Source organism: Chelonoidis abingdonii, chromosome 10, assembly GCF_003597395.2.
Source record: "Chelonoidis abingdonii isolate Lonesome George chromosome 10, CheloAbing_2.0, whole genome shotgun sequence".
NCBI lineage: Eukaryota > Metazoa > Chordata > Testudines > Testudinidae > Chelonoidis > Chelonoidis abingdonii.
Genome location: NC_133778.1, coordinates 67,743,838 through 67,767,148, shown reverse-complemented (window position 1 = coordinate 67,767,148; position 23,311 = coordinate 67,743,838). Strand labels below are relative to the sequence as shown.

General features: G+C 43.0%; 1 protein-coding gene and 1 long non-coding RNA gene across 4 annotated transcripts in view; one reads left to right on the top strand and one right to left on the bottom strand.

Moving 5' to 3' along the window:
• The window catches only part of LOC116832890 (uncharacterized), a 30,562-nt gene extending 14,715 nt beyond the window's left edge, over positions 1 to 15,847 (top strand). Inside the window, exons 2-3 of the long non-coding RNA XR_004375553.2 lie at positions 13,535 to 13,628; positions 15,098 to 15,847. This is a non-coding gene — a long non-coding RNA (uncharacterized LOC116832890). The remainder of the gene's footprint in view (positions 1 to 13,534; positions 13,629 to 15,097) is intronic.
• PARP14 (poly(ADP-ribose) polymerase family member 14) overlaps positions 1 to 23,083 on the bottom strand; it is a 44,526-nt gene extending 21,443 nt beyond the window's left edge. The window contains exons 1-8 of one of the 3 annotated variants that reach the window (XM_075070276.1): positions 22,579 to 23,083; positions 18,291 to 18,430; positions 18,149 to 18,182; positions 15,074 to 15,124; positions 12,304 to 12,492; positions 8,353 to 8,619; positions 6,439 to 6,675; positions 1,091 to 3,366 (exon numbers count right to left, since the gene is read on the bottom strand). In XM_075070276.1, the coding sequence (XP_074926377.1) occupies positions 1,091 to 3,366; positions 6,439 to 6,675; positions 8,353 to 8,619; positions 12,304 to 12,492; positions 15,074 to 15,124; positions 18,149 to 18,182; positions 18,291 to 18,430; positions 22,579 to 22,765 (3,381 nt within the window). In that variant the 5' untranslated portion in view covers positions 22,766 to 23,083. The remainder of the gene's footprint in view (positions 1 to 1,090; positions 3,367 to 6,438; positions 6,676 to 8,352; positions 8,620 to 12,303; positions 12,493 to 15,073; positions 15,125 to 18,148; positions 18,183 to 18,290; positions 18,431 to 22,578) is intronic. The other 2 variants (XM_032793998.2, XM_032794001.2) reach the window with 2 other exon arrangements.
• Between the last annotated feature and the right edge of the window lie 228 nt (positions 23,084 to 23,311).

The following is a 23,311-nucleotide window of genomic DNA, read 5'->3' as shown; positions in this document are numbered from 1 at the left end:
CCGACTGAAGCCGGGCCACGCCGCCACCACCACACAGCACAGAGACCGGGTCAGGCCAGGCTCTGCAGCTGCGCTGCCCCAGGAACTCACAGCCCCGCCGCCCAGAGCATTGTGCCAGTGGCAGAGCAAATGAGCTGAGGCTGTGAGGGAGGGCAACAGCGGGGGAGGGGTCAGGGGCTAGCCTGCCAGGCCAGGAGCTCAGGAACCAGGCAGAATGGTCCCACAGGCTGGATGTGGCCCATGGGCCATAGTTTGCCCACCTCTGCCCTATAGACTAAGTAGTAGGTATACTCACACAGCTAGTGAGAGCACAAGAGTGCAAAGGTCATCCTGAAAGCACGTTTCACAGCTGCTTTCAGCTCATATCACAGTGTGAACTATAAACACAGATAAAACCATAAAGAAATGATGGAAGAGAAACACGTGGTTGCCACAGCTTAATGTGACAATGAATACAGTTCAAATAACAAAATACAGTCAGTCTAAAATATGTTTGCTCATCTCTACATATGTATAGACACCATGAAAAACTAAACTTGTCTAACCTATACAATTGTGTTAAAAACAGGGGTGGCTCCAAGCCCCAGCACACCAAGCGCATGATTGGGGCAGCATGCCACGGGGGGCACTCTGCCAGTTGCCGGGAGGGTGGCAGGCAGGGCTCCGGTGGACCTCCCCCAGGCGCGCCTGCGGAGGGTCTGCTGGTCCCACGGCTTCGGTGGAGTCGCGGGACCAGCAGACCCTCCGCAGGCACGCCTGCGGGAGGTCCACCGAAGCCGCAGGACCAGCGGACCCTCCTCAGGCACGCCTGCGGGAGGTCCACCAAAGCCGCGAGACCAGCGGACCCTCCACAGGCACGCCTGCGGGAGGTCCACCGAAGCCGCGGGACCGGCGACCGGCAGAGCGCCCCAGGCAGTGAAATGTCTAGAGCCGCCCCTGGTTAAAATAATCAATTATGACTTATATTAACATATTGTATATGTTTAATTGTTTATTAGAACTGAAAATCTAAGTATCTTTTCATATATTTTATAACTGAAAATCAACTTTACTTAAAGTTGGGTAACATCTGATAATTTAAAATACCTACTGTAGCATCTTCAATGCTGCCTTTCTCCAGTATGATGCTTAATCCTTCATCTGTTGTTACTGTCTGGAGACCCTTTCTGCTCTGAGCATTTCTACTTTTTCTGGGCTTGAAGGCTGCTTCAGACGGAGGTGACGAATTGTGTTGGGTTGATTTATCTCTAAACACATCTTTGAAGGCATCAGTGAAAGCCTGAACTGTTTTCTCTGAAGAGTCCACAAGATGAATCTCTATCAAGCAGCTTTCCTCTGGAGAATCTTCCAAGGTTTCCTTGATAGATGATACAATTGACTGTGCACACAATTTTAATGGGAATCCAAATATCCCAGAGCTGATAGCAGGGATGGCTATGGAATGATGATTGTACGTTTCAGCCAGGTGAAGGCTTTCCTTAACTGCTCTTTTTAACAGGCGCACACACTTTTCTGGTTCATGATCACTCCACCTGGGCCCAACAGCATGAATCACCTGTTTACATGGGAGGTTCCCGGCATCTGTAATAACAGCACGGCCGGGCTGCAAAGGGCCTCGTTTCCGCACAATACGGTCACATTCTGTTTGTAGTTCTGGCCCTGCAGCTTTTAAAAGTGCCTCAGCAAGGCCACCAATATGCTTTAAGTCTTCATTGGATGCATTCACCACAACGTCAGCTGGATGAGTGCACAAGTCTCCGTTATAAACTGCTACTACAACTCTATCTTGCAGGATCTTTTCACAGATGGGCTGGCCTTGCTTCGTATACACATTATTAACTTCACCATCTTCTCTTTGTTCTTCTCCTTCTTGCAGCCTGATCAGACAGTTAAATTGTTGTTTCACACCAGTCACATACAAGTTTTCTTGTTCTTTGAAAAACACCTTGGCCCCTGGTTTATCAATTACCACATTTTCCGAATGTAGCGGAGACAGAATTTGTTCAATTTTGGTGACCGCCTGGAACACTTCCCCTCTTGGTCCACTCAGGGAAATACCATTACGTTTATTCGGTGTGCCAAATTCAATTTTCACGCCTTTCTTTTTTAATTCAAGCCAAATATTGGACTTTTCCTTCTCCACAAACATTACAACTGCCACAGACTTAGCTATGATGACTTTTTGTACCTGAGTGTGTTTATCTACAAAATCAGAAAGTTGCTGATATGCTTCTGCTACTGCTCTGAAATAACCAGCAATGACTATTTGATCCTCCAACTCAACAATTATTATAGTTTCCTTGGAACAGTTATGTGCCTTGTACAAATGGTTGATGAGCTCCCTCCATTCTCTCTTTTTGGGGACTGAGTTGTCCTCCAAGTCAATGCATTTGTAAGTCAAAACCTTCTTCATTTCTTCTTCTGCTTCTAGAAGAACTCCAGGAGAATCTGCTATCAGCATTATGTTATCAGTGCCAAGCTCATAAAAGGCATTAATTTGATTTGACATAAATAAGCGCTGTGACAGAGTTTCATTATCTACGTGTTGTAGGAACTGGATAATGTAAGGATGGACATTGATCGATTTCTGTGCCATGCTGTGCACTTTTTCTAGTATTTCACTTTTGACTTTAAATACTTCTGCAGCCACTCCACACAGACTAATACTCTTTGATGATGCATCGTAATGTATCTTCAGAGATGGGTACTCCTTGTAAACATTCTCCTCTAGCCCAGCAAGGTGTAAAATTGCATACTTTCCTGGGTCAACTGACATAGTTTGTTCCATGCTCTGCTTTTCTCTTTCAATTTTTTTCCTAGCATTTTCTATTAGCTCCTTCAGTTCTTGCTCTGCCCCCTTCATAATCTCTGTGTTACCTACTAAGACAACTATGTTCTTGGGAATGTCAGGTATGACCACAACACCATCCTTTACCAAGCTGTTTCTTATGGCTTCCCACACCACTGAATTTATTTCACATTTAATGGCCTTGTACTTTGACATGCTACATGAGAATTTTTTAGAAACATCTTCATTCCAGGTCTTGATCAACCTGATCATTGATCTCTGTTTAGATAAGGCATTGAAGGGACACAATGTTATTTCTGGATTTGCACAGTTGGGTTGAGGCCACTTTAGTTCACATTTGCAATCTGCCATTTCATGATTTATTCCCTGGATTAGCCTATTATCAGTGTGTAAAAACTGCAAGATGTAAGGATCCAGGGACATTGTAATTGGTTCTGGCATCTTTATTTGTGGCCTCTCCTTTCCATATAGCGCTGTACCCAATGAGCTGTAGTATGGATACACAGAAATTGGTACTTTGTCGAGTGAATGCTGCTTTGCCAAGACAGTAGTTACATCTAAATATAAAATAAAATAAAGATTACCCAAGTCAAATCAATTAACTCTAACACTTTTTAAAACATCTAAAGATAATTAGCTTAGAAGTTGCAATTCATGAATTACTGCATTTCTTTTTATTCTGATAGGAGTGCTTTTTAGGTTGAATATTTTTTTTTAAATTGAATAAGAATTTCCAAGTTACTGACAAGTGACATTTTTCTAAGTACAGTAACTTCTCGCTTAACGTTGTAGTTATGTTCCTGAAAAATGTGACTTTAAGTGAAACCATGTTAAGTGAATCCAATTTCCCCATAAAAATTAATGTAAATGGGGGGTTTGGTTCCAGGGAAATTTTTTTCAACCAGACAAAAAACTATATATTATATAGATATACACGCAGTATACGTTTTAAACAAACAATTTAATATTGTTCACAGCTATGATGATTGCGAAGCTTGGTTGAGGTGTGACGTTAGAGGGTAGAAGAGGAAGGGATATTTCCCAGAGAATGCCTTACTGCTAAATGATGAACTAGCACTCGGCTGAGCCTTCAAGGATTAACACACTGTTTTTAATGTAGCCTCTCACACAAGGCAGCACAAACACAAGGGAAAGGAGACAGCATAGCAGACAGAGACAGACACACACCTTGTGTGTGTGTGAGAGAGAGAGAGAGAGGTGCACACTGCCTCTTTAAGTAAGCTGACCCACTCTTAAGTGCATTGTCTTTTTAAGTAGATCAGGAAGTTGAGAAAGCAGCTGCTGCCCCATGCTCTCTCTGTCTCTCTCCATCCGTGTTCCCTCCCTGCTCTATATGGAGAAGGGGTAAGTTGGGTGCAGGAGCAGGGGGACACCCTGACATTAGCCCCCCTTTGTATATACTGTATGTTACTGTACATGCCCACAGCATAACAATCCATCATACTAGACAGGATTACACAATAGTAATAAGCAGCAGAGAATCCTGTGGCACCTTATAGACTAACAGACGTTTTGGAGCGTGAGCTTTCGTGGGTGAATACCCACTGCGTCTGACGAAGTGGGTATTCACCCAAGAAAGCTCACGCTCCAAAACGTCTGTTAGTCTATAAGGTGCCACAGGATTCTCTGCTGCTTTTACAGATCCAGACTAACACGGCTACCCCTCTGATACTTGACACAATAGTAATACTTACTCTTGCCATGTTATAAATAAATCTGAGACATTCCATCCAGAAAAAAAGTTACTTTGTAAAGCTTTCTACCTTTTTTTATGTACAATATATCCATTGTGTGAACAATGAACAAGACTCTGATTAAGGAGGTGTAACTCTATCATGTGATTGCAGAGTCAGACCAAATAATATTTTAATCAGCTTCCTGAGGAAAACAATTCATTTATGGTAATGGGATTTTAAGTGGACTTACAGATGTATAATGCACACAGTGTTCCACATTAGAAGTTTAACACGGATGTTGGTGTTCTATACTTTTAATCTCTTAGCACCAGATGCTGCTTGCCTTACCTATACATAGACTTGGCAGGATTCGATTATAAGTGATAACTGTTGGTAAACGTCTATTTCAGCTGACACACTAAAATCAATGAAAAATAAAAATCAATGGGTCGGTGCACCTGCAGGGATCAGGTGTCACCGCCCTGTTGCAGTATAGGAGCTCTGTGCAGCTCCCGGGAGCGGCTCCATGACAGCAGAGCTACACACACTCCCACAGGGCTGCTGACACTCGATCCCTGCAGACACAAGTGAAGTGGAGGATGTGGTTGTCCTGGTCCAGCAGAGCAGAGACTCCCGCCCCTGCCAACACTGTAAGGAGGAGGAGGAGGAGGCCACCCTGCTGCTTAACAGCTCCTTGAAAGGTACAGTTCCCATGATCCTGGCTGGTGAGTGAGAAAGCCAAACCTACCTATACAAATTAAGGCCAGCTCCTTAGCTGGAGTAAATAAATGGAGATATTTTGATTTATACCAGCTGAGGATCTGGTTCTATATTGAAGCTACTGGAACTTCTTCTCCCATAGCTGTTTATTTATCACTACAAAACAGAGCAACACTTCCCATTTTAGGAGACTGGTTAAAATGTAACTGGGCAAATATATATTATTTTAAAGGATCTGGCATAATTATAGCCAAAATTAATACTGCATCAGAATTAATTCAAATACTACTGTGGTGTCTAGCCAAACAGATTTAAAAGTCCTTAACTACTTTCACACAGTGCCAGTAATCTACAACACAATCCATACTCTAACTAGGCACCTAAATCCGTATTTAGGCAATTACATAAAAGATGTGAGCACTCAGCACTAGTGCCTAATCTATAAAAATTTGGGGCCAGATTCTTCATTGCATTCTTAGAGTCACCCGAGGAGTTCTCGGCTGGTGCAGAGCTAATATACAGGTTTCTGCACAACATTCCCCATTCTGCACAGAGCTCCAACCAATCCACAGGGAGCCATTGCAGCTGATGTAAATTCGAGTAACCTCAGGACTAATGGAGCATAAGGTTCAGGGCTGCTGTAATGAAGCTGGGAGCTGAACTCACCCCCCTCTGGCCCCAGGAGTGCTGAGGGCAGAAATGTGGTAATAACACCATATCTGCCCATCCAGACACCCCTCAGATGTACTGAACTCAGCCCAAGGGCCCACAAGGACCAAGCTCCTGAAAGAAATTTGGATACCATGGTGAGGAAGGAAGACTAAAAATCTAGGTAGAAAGACAGAAAAAGCTATCCAGGCTCCTAAGAATGCCTGATGAAAATTCCCCTTCAATTTATGTGACATTTTTGTTGGCTTTGGAGTCCCTAATTTAAGAAACAGAAAGAACAGAATCCTTGTGTAGACTCAAAGACATTGCAGAGATCCTAACAATGTAATATATGTCCACTGGAAATTAAGTGCCTCATATTAGTCATATTATATCCAGTCCCAAATCTAGGTTTCTAATCTAACAGAGTAACAACCTGCCAAACCATCAAACCAGTAAACTTTTTTCTAAGGGTAATTTAGCCATTACTTAAAAGAGTACATTCATTTTCACGTTGATCTTTTAACTGCAAGATATAAATATGTATCATTTATTTAATGTTACCTTTCTGATCATGAAAAGTAATGATAGCTGCATTCTCTTCCGGTAACTGTTGAACATCTGACACTTGTGCACTTCCATTTCTTTTACTTTCAAAGTAGACGGTTATATAGTCAATAGATACGTTAGGTGGTACATTTTCAGCCTTAATGCTTTTTGTCACCTCAAGATGCCGTGCTGTTATATTTTGTTGCTTTGCTCTATGGTTTTGGTTGAACTTTTCAACAAATTCCCTTATATCTATAAACAGAAAAGAAAAAAATTTAACTGATTTTTACTATTATGACTTTAGAAAAACAGAAGAAAATAAGCAATAGGTGTAGGGATCAAAATGTTCAGCTATATATACTTAATCCTTACTAACCAGCTTTGCTAAAGTCTACTTTCCCACTTGCCTGAGTGATTTTATTTTTTTTAAACAGGGAAACAAAATATCATTAATTTTTTCACTATCATCAGCCATCACGGTAGAGGGTGGATGAGTAGCTTTTGTGCCTGATCTTGTAAATAACAGTTTTACATATGTAAAATGATTTCCCCAAGGCTACAGAGGGAATCTGTAGCAAAGCCAGGATTAGAGAATTCAGACATTCCTGACTTCCAACTGGATGCTAATTCCCATAGACCATACTTCCCCAGAGATGTTTATTTTACACAGTGGGTTAATTATATCAGACAAATCTTTTTGCAGTTAGTATGTCTTGCAGTTGGAATCCATCGGTATCATCAATAACCCAACTGCTTTATTCAACCTAATTTAAAAATAAGATAGCTGTACCACTTTAAATTGCTCAAGTTCTATTCTCTAAAAAATAACAGTTGTTTTCTTATACTAGGTACTACTCTTTTTAAAGTCAAACACATGTTGAAATGCTGTATAGTGGGAATACTGGAATTATGTTGTCCTAAATGAACTCATGTGTACCAGGGACTATGGATGCTGCAATTAGTTTAAAACTGTCAGCCCAATTCAACCCTACTGATAAGAGGTGCTACTCTCTTACTGCAACAACAGTTGTGCCTGCTTAAACCATACCTGAATTTGGTCTTAGGCATAGTGGCTATAGATCTCCATACCATCAGATCTGATTTGTTAATCAGATCAACTGCAATTCTTCTTCAGGACAAATTCACATACACTTCTTACTGCTATACAATACAAGGGAATGCCTATCTTCTGGAATGGTTGTAATCATAATGTTCCCTATCATACATACTGATCAGAGACACTGATGTAAATAAGAACATATTATATAAAATAGGCTAAAGTATCACTCAAGAGAGTACACTATAATATGACTGTTATATATGCGTAGTTGACACACACACAGAATAGATCTCGATTGGTTTGAAAAAAAATCATCTTTTAATGACTATTTATTACGTAGGATCAAATAATTTTCCTGTTGTGGTCAATGGCAAAACTATTGCAGTGACTTTAATGGAACAAGGTTTTGGCCCTTAATGAATATTTGATGATGGCTTCTGTCTTAATAAACATGCACCGTTCCATTAACAGTTTTGCTGATAAACTGATGGCACCATATGGCCCATAATTATAATTCACCAGGCACAAAATACTATTTTATATAATTTCCAATAGTTATTTTTACACTCTGCCAGTTGCCCAGCACTTCTGTAAACAGGATTGTAATTTACAAATGACTGTAGTTCCCCATTAAGTTACCAAACACACTAGATCTAGTTCTCTTCTCACACTGATCTTTACTCTGGTGCAACTCCATTTACTTTAGTGGAGTTACTCCTGATTTACAGTGATGTAAGTGAGATTCGATTTTGTCTGAAGCCTATGGCAGAATATGTTCCTCTGTTTTTCAGCTCAGCTGAAGTGTTAGCTGAATGGCCCCTTCTAAAGCATCAAGTGAAAACATATTGCACACACACATTCCATCTTACCAATATCTTTGATAAATGTAACTACAGCCACATTTATTTCAGGTATCATTTCCATATTGAAGTCACTGTCATCTTCTGATAAGCCACTGATGTTCTCCACCAGCATAGTTAACATGCATTGTTTTGTAGTCTCTCCTATATTTTCAAGCACAATTAGGGATGAAGTCATTTGTGGGAGTTCTTGGACAGTCTCCACTTGCCATGGTTTCACATGGAGTGCAATTTTCCTTACTACATGATCCTTTTTCTTTAAGACTTCTTGGACATCTAGTTCCACAGAAACACAAATAAATGGAGATCTCTGTTATATACCTGTAGTTACTCAGAATAGATCAATATGTTAAGTTCTATATTAAGTTCTGATATATTTTAAAATCTTATCTCAGTTGGAGTCTTACTTTCTCTGGTTACGGAAAAGATTAAAACAAGTCATGTGGTCAAAAGTTATGATCAAGTTAAAAGTTATTCTACAGCCCTATAAAGGGACATCCAGAGTATCTCAGTTTCCTTTTAAAAAATGCAGTTACCCCTAGTACTAAATGTTATTAGTGCCAATAGTCCTTAAGTGCCAAATATTGTTCTCTAGATTAGATTTGAAATGACAACATTCAGTGAGGGCTAATGAAGCGTATTAATTTATTCCTGAAATATATTAATTTATGTACAATATATGTATTTAGGACCCTATGGAGCAAAGTTACCACAGGCACAATTAAAGTTAATCAGATTATTCAGGCTGGGATTTTCAAATGGAGTTAGGTGCCTAAATCCCTTTAGGGACATATTTCCCATTAAAACTCCAATTTCCCTAGGCTCCCTTGAGAATACTTGCTGAAGTGCTTTGCTAGATCTGGACTTGAAGTTGACAGTGCCACAATTAAATATCACACTTGTGTCTGTAATGTTCTTCACCATTATTTTCACAACACCTAAAATGACTATTAGTAAGATTAGAGAAAACATATTTTTCTATTTCTTCAGTTTGTTTATTTGACAGTACTTTGTGTATATCAGTTTTGCCATTTCCCCTGTATAGCAGCCAGTTTCTCTTGTTCGTTTGGATTCCTTACACAGCAACAAGCAGAGAAAAGCATTTTAGAACATATGGAAATGTGATGGTAAAACCATGGAAAAGGTCAGGGGAAATTGGGGGGCAAGTCTAAAACCTGAGGCTATTTTAAACTCATTTTCTGAAATTAGTTAGATAGTGCCCTATTAACCTGCCACTGAGCTATGTAGTCAAGCAAATATTATCTAATATAATTGTTCTTCATGGCTGTAGGACTATGCCACATAAGGCTTCACTCACTGAAGCCTTACTATACAGACAAACACACACCCACACATTCCTGACCTGCCAGGCACAGGGCCCCTTATAGCACTCTTATCTCTACTTGGTCAGTTCTCTTCTTGTCTCTTGGTTTAAGTATTAGAATTTATTTCTCTGTTGCTTCCCTAATTACTATCTAACGGTAAATCGTGTGGGGTGAATGGTGGGCAGTACTTGAGGCCAGGCCTGCTGATGGGGGATGGGGGGAAAGAAATCCGGTTTCCTGCTGCTGCTCTGTACTGAGTGCCATCCCTCATTGTGACAGTAACAGTTTGCCAGAGGGCTGCTACATCCTGCTGGTCTAGCAGAGCATCAGCAACAGCAGCCTGAGTAAGCGTGTGATGAAATGTGGAATGTGCTATTTCGAATCAGTCCTTACTGTTCATTATGGAGCAAAAACCTAAGTCCGGAGCTCAGAAATAGAGGAAAACAAGACAAAGATGCCCAACTTGAAAAGAAGTAAGAAGGGTTGTCATATCGTAAACCTCAGCCATACTTTTCTAGGGGGGCACAGAATTGCTGTCTGCGGGCCTGCTTGAGGCTGTATGGAGCCTCACAAGAGGTGAATGTGTGAGCTGGCTCAGCCTGGGAGGGCCACTGTCAGGCAACAAGCAGCTAGAGTGTGGTCCAAAAGGAAGACAGAGGAACGATGCACCGCATGTCTCAGTTTGACTAAGATTCTAACGGAAAAAATCTGAAAAGTTCCCCCTGAATACTGTCATTGTAGTAAGGGAAAAGTAGATCTTCAATTTTAAAGTTGTAGGTGAGAAGCCTGAGATATGCTAGGAGTCTGTTTTCCACAAAAGACCTGTGAGTTTCAACAGACCTTGGCTTTTGCACCCAGCTCAGTGATTCTGCAGAAAAACAATTTCAAGGAGGCACACAGATGCCAGTCATGGCGATTTATGTACTTTATCTTAATCAGTCTTTCTGCCCTATGCAGCAACTTGTCTTAAACAGGAGTTAAACAAGGAGTTAGGAGATTCTAGTTTTTCTTGGAAGCTACATGGTATAGATGTTTTTGGTTTTCAGGTTCGAGGCCCCCAGGTTAGGAAGCTAAATAAAGACCTTTCTGAATGGGTGCCTAATTGCAGAAGAGGAGAAACAGACAAGGAGGTAATTTATTTGCTAATTGCAGACGAGGACATAATTTACTTGCCTAGGATGGTAACTTGGTTCCAAAACTCTTTTTCTTTTCTTCCTTTTTAATTCCATTGAGATTCCATATTCTCATGTGAATAACTAGCTGTCACATCAGTACAAAGCTAACCTAACCTACAGAAAAGCCATCTGAATCTTAGTTATGACTATAACCCCTTTCATCTTCCTGATCCCTATCTTAGCTGCTGCCCTGTACCTTGTGTCCAGAATTTCCAGCAACTCGTCAGCCAACTGGTAAATTTTCCCCGGCACATGGTGCCATGGCAGACTGAGTATAGTATGAAGAATTTTGACAAACAGCAGTAGTGTTTCTCTGGTTTTCACAATGGCATGAAACTTACTGCCTTCTTTTCCCAACTTCCAAAACCTAAACAAAATGGAACTTGCGTGGGGAAAAAGGCCAATGAGAGAATTTACCGCCTATCTCCAGCCAGTATGTAGGTCAGTTCCCCACTTGCTATTTTAGCCCATGAACAGGCTGCCCTGGCATGCACCTTACACAGTGGTTTCCATATATGAGATCTACACGGATCCAGTGATTTCTCCCTAGACCTATCCCAGTATTGTTTCCCTGTACTAATGTATTCATAGCTGGCATGACATCCACATCTCCAGTGCACACTGGATACAAGTATTGCTATTTTATTCACACTCAGTCATCCACCCAGGAATAACATGTCATCAGATGTTCGGCTGCATATGTGTTCTCCCTGTGTGCTGTCAGCTCTGCTCAGATAGCTAGCAACAGCAGATCCTGAGCAAATTGCCCAATGACCACAAAATCTGTTAAGGTGTGAAGGCGCCCGGCCAGATTTATTGTCGATGAAGCACTGTAATAGCACCTGGCAGACTCTACGAGGATACTAAGACATGTATACCTGTGACAATGAATACAGCTCAGTCAGTGGTGGGACTTTCCACTGCTCCCCAGGCTGACCAAAGACACTCCCTCTGAGATAAATCTTTATACACATATACCAACAAATTACATATCACCCCTCTGACGTAGTTAGGTGCCACCCTCTGATGTGGCTAACCACCACCCATTACCTTGTACATAATGGTTCGATCAAAACATCTCTATCCATCATGCTGTCATCCTGACCTTATTTTTAGGATGAGTCAGTGTGTTTCTGTTACATTTGGGGAACGTGCTGGTATCAAGGTGTTCTCGTACGACCTTTCTGGAATGTGTGTATATATTCTTAAGCCTAGCACTACTTAGGAATGTGTGTTTCTGCAATATCAGCCCTATTCTTGCCAGATTCTGTAAACAGGGCCTGCCTCTTGCTCACAACTTAACTTTTCTTTATATTAGCAAGTTTTGACCATTACTTTAGTTCAGGCCTCATACTTCTGATACAAGGGCTTATGTCTCAGGCTCTCTTCCTACTACAACATGGAATTTCAAAGACCTATTACCAAAGAGGGCATATTTTTGAGAAGTATGTCTATCATACCTTCAGCATTTTCAAAAGTGATGATTATTTGTTGATTATTTCTGACGCAGGATTTGATGGGTCCCCCACCTGACCACATTTTATTTTCAAAGTACATGCTCACAAGGTCATCATCAATTTCCCCCCCTGGGGCAGTGATGATTACTACAGTGGATTGCTCAGAGGATGTCATCTCTTTTCCCAAATTCCCTGAAGAGGATGAAATCACAGAACAGAAATCTGATTGACTGAACAAAATTAGAAAGGAAAAATGATCTTTTTATCTTTCTCGGCATTAATATCAAGCTTCTCGGCACAAAAATAATGATAGCAGAAAGGGAAATAGAGAGCTATTTCTAAAATGACTTTACTTAAATTTGTTTCACAAAATTCTTTAAAAAGCCAAATAAACTGAATGTATGATAGTGAAAGGTTGTGGATCCACAGTCCTAGAGACCATGTCTCCTCCACAAAACCAGAACAGCAGAGAAAATGGCTGTGCAAACTTCTCCACAATGCCTAGTTTGGCTCATCCATGACAAAGAGGACCACCTGTAACACTTTGATTACACAGACATTTTCCTCTTACATTTCCCACTGTTGTCACCACCAGTGCCAGCAATGATGGGACCTCTAACATAAACAGGGTACTGGTGTTTTAAACCATCATGACGTCTACACCCGTTTAGAGCACTGTAGGATAACAATGTTTGCACCACTGTTGACAGTGGTGGAGATCCACTGTCAGTGGAAACAATGGGAAATTTGTGTAGACACAACCAACAGTGAGAGAGGAAATCAGTATTTGGGTTCATTTAATACTTGGCCTCTTCTGAGATTTCCAGTGAGGCTAATGGTTCTGGGCTCTTGATACTTACGTGGCAAACTGGGAAAATGTCTGGATTATTTCTTGCATGGAGTGTTAGTTGTAGCCACATTGGTCCCAGGATATTAGAGCACCAAGATGGGTGAGATAGTATCTTTTATTGGACCAAATTCTGTAGATAAGAGAGACAAGCTGTAATGCTGAGAGTTCCTTTCCCAGACCTGAAGACCTCTGCGTGACTTGAAAACATGTCTCTCTCACCAACAGAAGTTGGTCCAATAAAAGATATTACCTCACCCACCTTATCTCTCTGGATTATTTTTTAGCAATATTTTGTATGACTTGGTTTCCCTTTTCAATTTCACATTGCTGCCTGACTGAATGCATAGAGTTATTTTACAGTCTCCTTTGATGCATTTTGTTAAGGAACCCAAGAAAGGTAAAACAATGATATAGAGAAGTCAGACTCATTTAAGGATCTTCAAAGGAATTAAGATAACAATGGCGGGGCCACCAATTAGTAAGTGAGCTCACCTGATTCCCTACAGGCTAAGACTGGAAACAAAGGAGACCAATCCCCTCAAAGCCCCTTGCAGAAAGTGATATGGGAGGTGGTCAGAGAGGTTAGCGGGATGTGTCAGTGAAAAGGCTGACAGGCTGACTGAGGCCTGCGATACACTGCAGACTTAGGTCAACGCAAGGTGGCTTACGCTGACCTAATTACGTCAGTGTCTACATTAAAATGCTGCTTCTGCTGAAGTAAGTCCCCTGCAACACCGACATAATTCCACCTTCACAAGAGGGATAGTACTTATGTTGATGTAGTTAGGGCGATACAGTGTTTGTTTACTGCGTGCTTATGTCATCTGTTGACTGTCAGCCCTGAGTGTGGCTGATGGCTGACAGCTGGAGCTCCACACTTCCCCCTACTGACAACCCGAGCTGTCAGCAGGGCACTGGTACACAGCTGGCCTCCTGCCCCTGGGCGCTGACCGCCTGAGCTGTCATCTGGATACAGGGCTCACCCAGCACGTGGCTGACAACTCCTGCTGTCAGTGCCAGGGGCCCAACTGTGAGCCCACGCCTGGCTGCCAGCCCTGGAGCGGCTGTCAGCAGTGGGACAGGGAGAGCAGCTGTCAGCCCCATGCAGGGCTTCCAGGCTTCAGCTGTCGGTGTCCCACAATGCCCCATTTCAGTCGGTGGAAGCACTACTGGTGAGGATGGGCACCACTGACAGAAAGAGCAAGTGTGGATGTGAACCATCGCTTTATTTACTGCGGTGGCTGTATGTTGACTTAACTTAAGTGGACTTGACTACACTACAAAATTAAGCCCTGAGGCAGGCTGCAAGCAGCATAGGCTGGTTCTCCCAACTGAGGGATAGGGAATAAACCAGACCTGCCTCAGCTGTGGAAAGAGAGGTTAATCTAACATAAGTGAATATGCATGCAGTAGTCCTTGTCGCTTTTAAACCCACTTTTTAAAGTGCTGTGTACCTCTGGTCAAAAATAAATCAGGCTTTGTTCTGAAGAAGTCATTTCTGTCTCTCTGCAAACGTATGCTGTCACAGGCTCCCAAAGACAAAGCCTTGCAGGGTCCAATCCCAGTTGGGTCTGCTACATTAGTCATGGTTGATACCAGGGGGCTGTAACCCAGGCTCTGGTCTGAGAGTGGGCAAACTGTTCAATTCCACCCTAGAAGTGAAGGCTCAATGCTTGATACCTGTGGGGTACAGTCAGAGAGACCCCGAAAAGAGAGTGGGCAGGCTCCCCAAGAACATTGGCAACTTACAAAAGACAGTCTGTATCTTTTACACTCATGTAATTATGTCTACTTTGCATTAAACAAACACCATAAGCCATTTAATTTTCCATGAAGCTGTTATAGTTTAAATGTCCATAAAAACCATCAATTAATGCAAGAGTAGAATTTGTGATTGTCCTATTTAACAAATTGCGTACATACCTGTCCTCTTTTCCTGCTCTACAGACCCAGAATTCCCATCATCAGAGCAGACTGGAAAAGATACATGGCATTCATTAATTGAAAAAAAAAAATCCCATAAGGCTAAATAAATGTGATTGCTTGGTGCTTATTGCAGTTGAAGGAATACTGTCACAGTTTTTAGAGCTCCAAATGAATCTAGTTTGTTGTCTCCTTTGACAGCAGTTACCTTAGAATTACACCTTGTGATATATCTTTTTATTTCAAACCAAGCATTATGTTACTCAAAAATAACACACAACCTCAAAAATTATGATGCATCATAATAAAAACAAACTAGTGCACAGAAAGCTTATTAGACTGTATCCATCCACTTCGTCAGAAACATGGCTAAGAGCCTTTGCAATCTGTTACACGACTTTAAAGTAAACTCTGGCTCTTGCGAAATGGATGCTGAACGAGAGATTTGCGCCATTACACACATTGAATCTATTTCCCCATGTTAAGTATTCTCATACCTCTTCTCAAACTGTCTGTAATGGGCTATCTTGATGATCACTACAAAAGTTTTTTCTCTTAATTAATTAGCCTCTTAGAGTTGGTAGGACAACTCCCACCTTTTCATGTTCTCTGTATGTGTATATATATCTCCTTACTGTATGTTCCACTCTACGCATCCAATGAAGTGGGCTGTAGCCCACGAAAGCTTATGCTCAAATAAATGTGTTAGTCTCTAAGGTGCCACAAGTACTCCTGTTCTTTTTGTGGATACAGACTAACACGGCTGCTACTCTGAAACCAATCTTTTTGTTGTGAGAAGCATTACGAAGGGCCCCTGGGCACTACCGCAATACAAATAAATAATAGTAACACAGAAGGGAGAAGGTAAATGACAAAAGCTGCCAAACTGCGTCTATGGCCTGAAACTTTGGCCCCTTTCTCACATGTGTACGTAAAGATTACTCAAATAAGCATTTATCATGCAGGGGTATGCAGGAGGCTGACTAATAGGAAGGGAGAGTCTTACCCTTCTCTTAGCTAAAAATCTTGCAACAAAAACGGCATACCAGATGAGTTCTCCAATCCTGTAGCATAAGGGGCTCTTTAATTTTCATTCACTCACTGGAGATTAGTCAAGGAGCTTTGTTTTATCAAATGGGAGGGTTATTTTTAAAGATCTCAATGTGGATTAAAGAAAAGTTGCTGTGGAATTACCTTTCTAATTAGGCCAAGAAAAATGCAGATATGCACAGAGTTGAAAGAATCCTAAAACCAAAGGTTTAAACAAATATTTCTGATGACTATACAAGCCTTTAAGAGTGATCCCACCCCACAGTCTGGCCCAGAAATGTTGCTGTGGTGACATGTAGGAGCCACCAACAGCTCACAAAGGGCTGAAGGGAGTTTCATATGTATGACTTCACACTGAGATCCCAGGCACATGGATTTCCAATGAGCAATTCTTTCAATAGACATGGGATCCTTTATGCATAGATGTGTTTCCTCTGTGACTCACAGTGAATTCAGGTGTTGATGGGTGGAACTGATAAAGCAAACATCAGTTTTAAAAATAGACCATGGAACACAGATACCAGAGTTTAGCATGAGAGTTGCATGTTAATTTTATGGCTAAACAATGTTGACAGTGTCCCTTGAAAGTGCCACTGTTTACATCAAGCCTCTATAAAAATAAATTTAACTTTTGAACTGCATTAACACTTTTGATACTGTTTCTCCAGGGCAACTGTTGTGCTGCCAATGTTCCACTGATGTTTCACAGATGAGGACTGAGTGTTAATCATATTGAGAAGCACAGCTGGGGCCTGAGGGCACCTGGAATGTTCAGCTGCAATTCCTGTATGTAGTGTAGTTGTAGCCATGTTGGTCCCAGGATATTAAAGACACAAGGTGGGTGAGGTAATATCTTTTATTTGACCAACTTCTGCTGGTGAGAGAAACAAACTTTTGAGCAGCACCAAGCTTCAGGAAGAAGAGCTTATGCTCAAATAAATTTGTTAGTCTCTAAGATGCCACAAGTACTCCTGTTCTTTTTGCGGATACAGATTAACACGGCTGTTATTACTCTGAAACCTGTCAGTGTGGTTTGAAAGCTTGTCTCTCTCACCAACAGAAGTTGGTCCAATAAAAGATATTACCACACTCACCTGGTTTCTCAGCTGCAGTCAACCAGTTGAGGACATATGCTATGGCTGCTGTAGTTCACAGCTAGACTAACGAAAAACTGGAGGAGAAAAATAGCTTTCACAAGAGTAACAAATTTAAAACTTTCTGCAGGAATTAGAGAGAAGGAGCAAAGCATTATAGGTGCTGATCCAGCAAAGCAATTAAGCTTATGACAAACTTTAAGAACATGAATAATCCCTTTGAAGTCAGTGATGCTACTCACAGTGCTAAAAGTTAACCATGTACTTAAGTACTTTGCTGGACTGGGACATGACAACAGAGCATGAGAACAGCCTACACCAAGAGAACAGAACTTACCGATTATGTCCAAAACACTACTCCCTTCCAAGGGCTTGTCTGCACTGGAACTCGAAAATGTAAATTCCAGCTTGAGGAGACATACCCATACTAACTGTGATCGAGCTAGCACACTAAAAATAGAAGTGTATCCATGGTGGCATAGCCACCTTAGGTAGATAGTTATGGTTTTGGATGGGGTCATACTCAGGATGGCTAGCCCCTCCTGCCACGAGTGGCTATACTTCTGGTTTTAGTACACTAGTTTGATCACTTTCCAGCTGCTATGTACACATACCCTAAATTAACCGCCTTTCTGAATAACTATATTCAGCCAGGCTGTAGAACCCAAATCCAGGCAGAAAAATCACATATTAGAATTTCTGCTGAATAAATCTCTACAGGGGAAGCAGTTCAGCTTTTCTGATTTTTTCATTTACTTTAATGGGTTCTACATTGGGCCAAGAGTTAGGAGTCACTGTGGAAAGCATTCTCTCTCTCTTAAAAGTAGTTTTTATCTTCCATATATCATTCCTCAACACAGAAGAAAAAGCTTCATTTGTCACAAATAATTTTCTAGTTTTTATAAACGTTTTGTTTTGAACAAAACTGTACCTGGTTCTTGGGGTTTGCTTGGTGTCTTGGACTCCTAAAACAAAAAGGACAGTAAGCCAATTAAAAATAGCATGTGACATTCTTGCTATTACTTCAAAACTCTGAATACTGCAGGTTAGGATTCTGTTTCATATTTATTTACCTCTTTAGTTCTTGGCACTTCCCTGGACACGTCTTTTTTGGTTGCACCTGTTGTTTCAAGCTGCATGACAACCAGCTTTAATTTTCCTTCTGCTGCCCTGTCAAGCTCATGGGTCTTTTTGTTAAGAACTCGTTGTCTCACTAAAGCACAAATAAACAAAACTATTATAATCTTGGTAGAAGGGATGTTAGTCTATAGGTCTATGCACGATTATGGGCAACATACTCCTTCCTGCTGAGCACTGTTAACAAATCATACAAACTCCAACAATTAAATAAAAACATTTAAAAAATCATAGCACTAGAATGATGGGCTAAACTTCATTCAATAAAACTGCTCTTCATTACCTCCCACATCTTTCCCCTTGTTTTCATGTTGCCTAGTTAAAGCTACTTCTGTGCCCATTGACGTCAGGGCAAGGAAGATCATGCCCTTAGGTTGCAGGCAGTTTGCGGAAGGGACCTTGTCACATCAGTCTCTAAAGCGCCTAGCACATTGTTGGTGCCATATAAATAAGAGACTAAATAAATAATAATACATACCCTACATGAGTTTCCTCACAATTTCCTTCCAATTGTTCCATTAGTAATAGTGGGGTGAGTAAAGGCATGGAACTGGGAGGGTGTTCGGTCCCCTAAACCCATAGATTTGTGAGGATCTTGAGAAATCTACAGAGACATGGGGCTTCTACACTGGTCCCTGGGTTATCCCTTCTCCCATGGCAGCATTGTCCCCACTGGGTGATGCTCCAGAGCCCTCCATTGGAGGGGCGCTGAATAAATATATATGGGGAGTTATTCATCTTAACCAGCAGTAACTTCTCCCCACCCCCCATAGTTACAAGAACAAAAGATTTGGGGGAAATCATTCTCTTTCTCCCGTTTGCTCAACACTGTGTAGAATCATTTTCACTGTTTCCTCTAGTGGATTTTTGATCTTATGGGGCTGCAGGAAGTAGGGAATGAGGAAGCATAAAGTATTAGAAAAGTGTTTTGTTTGGAAGAGGGCAGAGAAGAAGGAAATATATAAGCCTGCTATTTGTATTACAGTAGCACCAGAGACACCAGTTAAATCAGAGTGATTCACCAACACCACAGCAAATTAACTACTCACATGAATAAGAGTCTGCACCATCAGGGCCAATGGCTGTAACTTCTTCAGTGCAAGGACTGTCACTTACTATGTGTTCGTAAATCATTCAGTGTAACTGGGCCCCAATGTGACTGGTGTGTCTGCACGCTTTTGTACTACTAATAGGACTACTCATATGTGTAAAATTAAGCATGAGCATACATATTTTCAGGTTTGGGGCATTAGGTGGATCTGGTCAATGCATTACGAGGGAAACCCATCACAGAGAATTTCCACTGTGCATAGCAACGTAAGTATCATGGTATCATTCAGAGCACATTAGAGGGTTAATCCATCCTTGATAAAATATTCTCTAATAAACATATTGACTTGGATACAGAGTGTGCCATGAAACCAGAACTCATTTACTTTGTAGTACAGTGGTTTTGCACAACTGGCTCCATCTAGCAATTGCTTCCCCCCACCTCCTCTTTTTTTTAAAGATGTGTTCCAAGTAAAAGATATATATGTGGCAGGATTGTGATAGAGACAAATGAAAGGTCTTAATCAAGAAAATACACAAATATGCACAGCCTTCAGGGGTGACGTTTCAAAAATTACAAAAGGACACAAGAAATGAGCATCAAAGTCTCAGATCTACTCAATCTGATGTGCATAGGAAAGGAAGAGTGGGCGTATAGATGATACCCTCTCTCCACTCAGGAGTTATGGCCCAACATTAGCAGGTATAAATTCTGTAGAGAAAAAGTCTGTAACAAACAACAACATATTACTGGACATTCACATAGCACTTTCCTCCCAAGTGCTTTACAGAGTTAGTGGCAGAGACAGTCTGGCCAAACATGGTTATGCAGGGGAGTGTGGGAGTTATAAGGTTTACCCCACACTTGTATGCAACCTGTCCTGTTCCCAAGCCAAGCATGTGGAGGCCAATACAACCTCCTGCTTGTCAGCAACTAGGTGCAGAAGGGTGGAGATAGGTACAGATGGGAGCAAAACTGTGGCTCCAATCCCTCCTCACAAAGCTTTGACAAGCAGAGCTGAGCTGACAATAGGGAAGTAAGTTCTGCCACGTAAAAGGTTGCAGTAACTTCCCTTAACCTCCAGAACATAATTTTTTCCCCAAGACTCCTCATGGGGCAATGTGATTACACACTGCCCCTTACTTAGGGCAGGAGCAAAGGCTCCATCTACCCCTTGTATATATGCACAAACAAGAAACATTTCACCCGAGACTGAAATGTAGCCACCTCAGCGGTGATACACAGGAACTGTTTAACAGCACACAGCCACATGACACAAAAGCTGCAGAGATCCCACTGACTTCAAAATCATATTTCTGTCTGAACTCCCTCCCCCCACTCCAGTTACAAGAACAAAAGATTTGGGGGAAAATCATTCTCTTTCCCCCGTTTGCTCAACTTCTGCAACACTGTGTAGAATTATTTTCACAGTTTCCTCTGCACAGGCAGTCAGTTTCCCTTGTTCAAGGTGGTCTCTCACACCAGGAGAGAGAAAAAATTTGAAAAAAATAACATTTTTTGATTCCAGTGGCACAAAAATTGGCAGAGGGACTCAGGGGCAGGCAGAATACTGAAAGGACTTGTAACTTGCTTTTTGAAAGTGACTAGAGTTCACAATGATGGTATCTTTTTAAGGACAGGAAGAGAGGAATAGCCTAGTCAATTGAAGCAGGACCTTCTGACACACACTCTTTTCAAATACACTTATTTCCAGAAACCGCAGGGAGAGGGACTTGCAGGGGCTGTAGCCACCCTAAAATTTGCCTCACCCCCTGCCCATAGCTACCTGTCCCAGCACAAAGGTCACCCTTACTTCTGCAATTCTGTGTGGCTGCTGGTGGCGGTGCTATCCTCAGAGTTGGGTGCCAAGGCAGCAGCCGCTGCACTCCTGCCACTCAGCTCTGAAGGCAGTGCTGCCAGCAGCAGCAAAGAAGGGGGCCATATGAGCACAGGGAAGGTGAGGACATGGAAATAACAAAGGTGGAGAGGGAGCATCCATGGATAGAGATGGAAAGGAGCATGCATAAGAGAGGGAGTTCACAGGCGGGGGGAGGTGGGGCTGGGTTAGGGGAGGAGTTCACAGAACAGGGGAAGGGGGACAGGCATAGGGGAGAGGGATCACTCATGGACAGGGAAAGGGGAGGATGCATAGAGGAAGGGGAACTAGTGGGGGAGGATGCACAGATAAGAGGGAATCACAGCAGGGAGAGGGGACATGCTATGGGGAATGGAGGGGAGCGGACAGCTCCGAACAGAGGGCGTGTGGGTTGGAAAGGAGCCCCTGATGTGCAGGCACCATAGACTCATAGACTTTAAGGTCAGAAGGGACCATTATGATCATCTAGTCTGATCTCCTGCACATCACAGACCAAAGAATCTCACCCACTCACTCCTGTAACAAATCCCTCACCTATGTCTGAGCTACTGAAGTCCTCAACTTGTGGTTTAAAGACTTCAAGGTGCAGAGAATCCCCCAGCAAGTGACCCCTGCCCTATGCTGCAGACGAAGGCAACCCCCCAGGGCCTCTGCTAATCCTTCCTGACCCCAAATATGGTGATTAACTAAACCCTGAGCAGGTGGACAAGACTCACCAGCCAGACACCCAGGAAAGACTTCTCTGTAGTAACTCAGACCCCACCCCCATCTAACATCCCATCACTGGGCATATTTACCTATTGGGAGAAGAGACTGGCAGACAGGCCAGGGTGGCCAGATGTCCCAATCTTATAGGGACAGTCCCAATCTATGGGCCTTTATTTCATATAGCTGCCTATTACCCGCCACCCCCATCCTCATTTTTCACACTTGCTGTCTGGTCACCCTCCAGAGCGGGCACCTGGGCACTGCACCCTGGGGTGGCACAGGGACGGGGCCCCTGGCCGAGCTGGGAGGCAGGGGACACTGCTGCTGTGAGAAGCTCGCGGGCTGTCCGAGGGCTCGGGGACCCTTCCCGCCAAGACAGGCGGGGAGGGGCCGGGGAGCCTCAGTGCCCCCCGGGTGTGACCACAAGCTCTGTAATTCCCCCCGCCCCCGCGCGCCATTTTCTGTCCCGCCTATCTCGGCTCACCCCCATCCCCCACCGCCAGGGGCCGGCGCCGCCCCGCCTTACACGCAAACTGCAAATAATGAACATTAAGAGACTGGTCAGGGTCCCTATCCCCCCCCCCCTTACCGTCCTCCTGGGCGAAGCAAACCAGGACCTGGCCGGGCCGCTCCTGGATCTCGCACTCCCCCCCTCCGGATTTCTTCCCGCTCTGGAAGTAGCAGAGGAGTTTCTTCTTCAGGTTCTTGGGGAGCCCCGAGCCCCCCCAGTCCCCCTCCACCAGCAGCGGGAAGGGGCACGTCGCCTCCCCGGCCATGACCAGCTAGTTCTCAGCGGCAAACTGGCCACAGGAGGAATCTGCCGCTGCACTGCAAGAAAAACTCCCCGCTTACTGAGCTGCTTTCACTTTCATTTCCTAGAAAGCGCCTCCCAGGGTTTCTTTTCTGTAACGTGATCCAGGGCTGCCTCTGAGCTAGGAAATTGGGGGCGGGGGCAGGGGCAGGCATTAGCTGTGCACGTGAAGCACCTCCCCGCCCGCCTCCCTTGCAGGGAGCCCATCTAGGGCACCCTGCAAGCCTCCAACCTCATCCCCGGGCACCCCCCCTCCTCTGCCAGCGCAGCCCTACCTGCAGATGTACCAAAAAAGCACAACAAAGATAAAACAGCGTGTAACGAAGCTGGCTTAGGTGCGACCCAGCTGAAAGTACCAGGACAAATTCAGGACAAATTGCTGAGAGCAGGGGAGTTAAGGCTCGGGTTCCTTTGCACACCGAGGCAAACCAAATCAGCCAGACAGAGAGGACTTCGATTTTACCCCACTGGCTTACCATACGTCCCACAAGCAATTCCCGGAGACACCCCA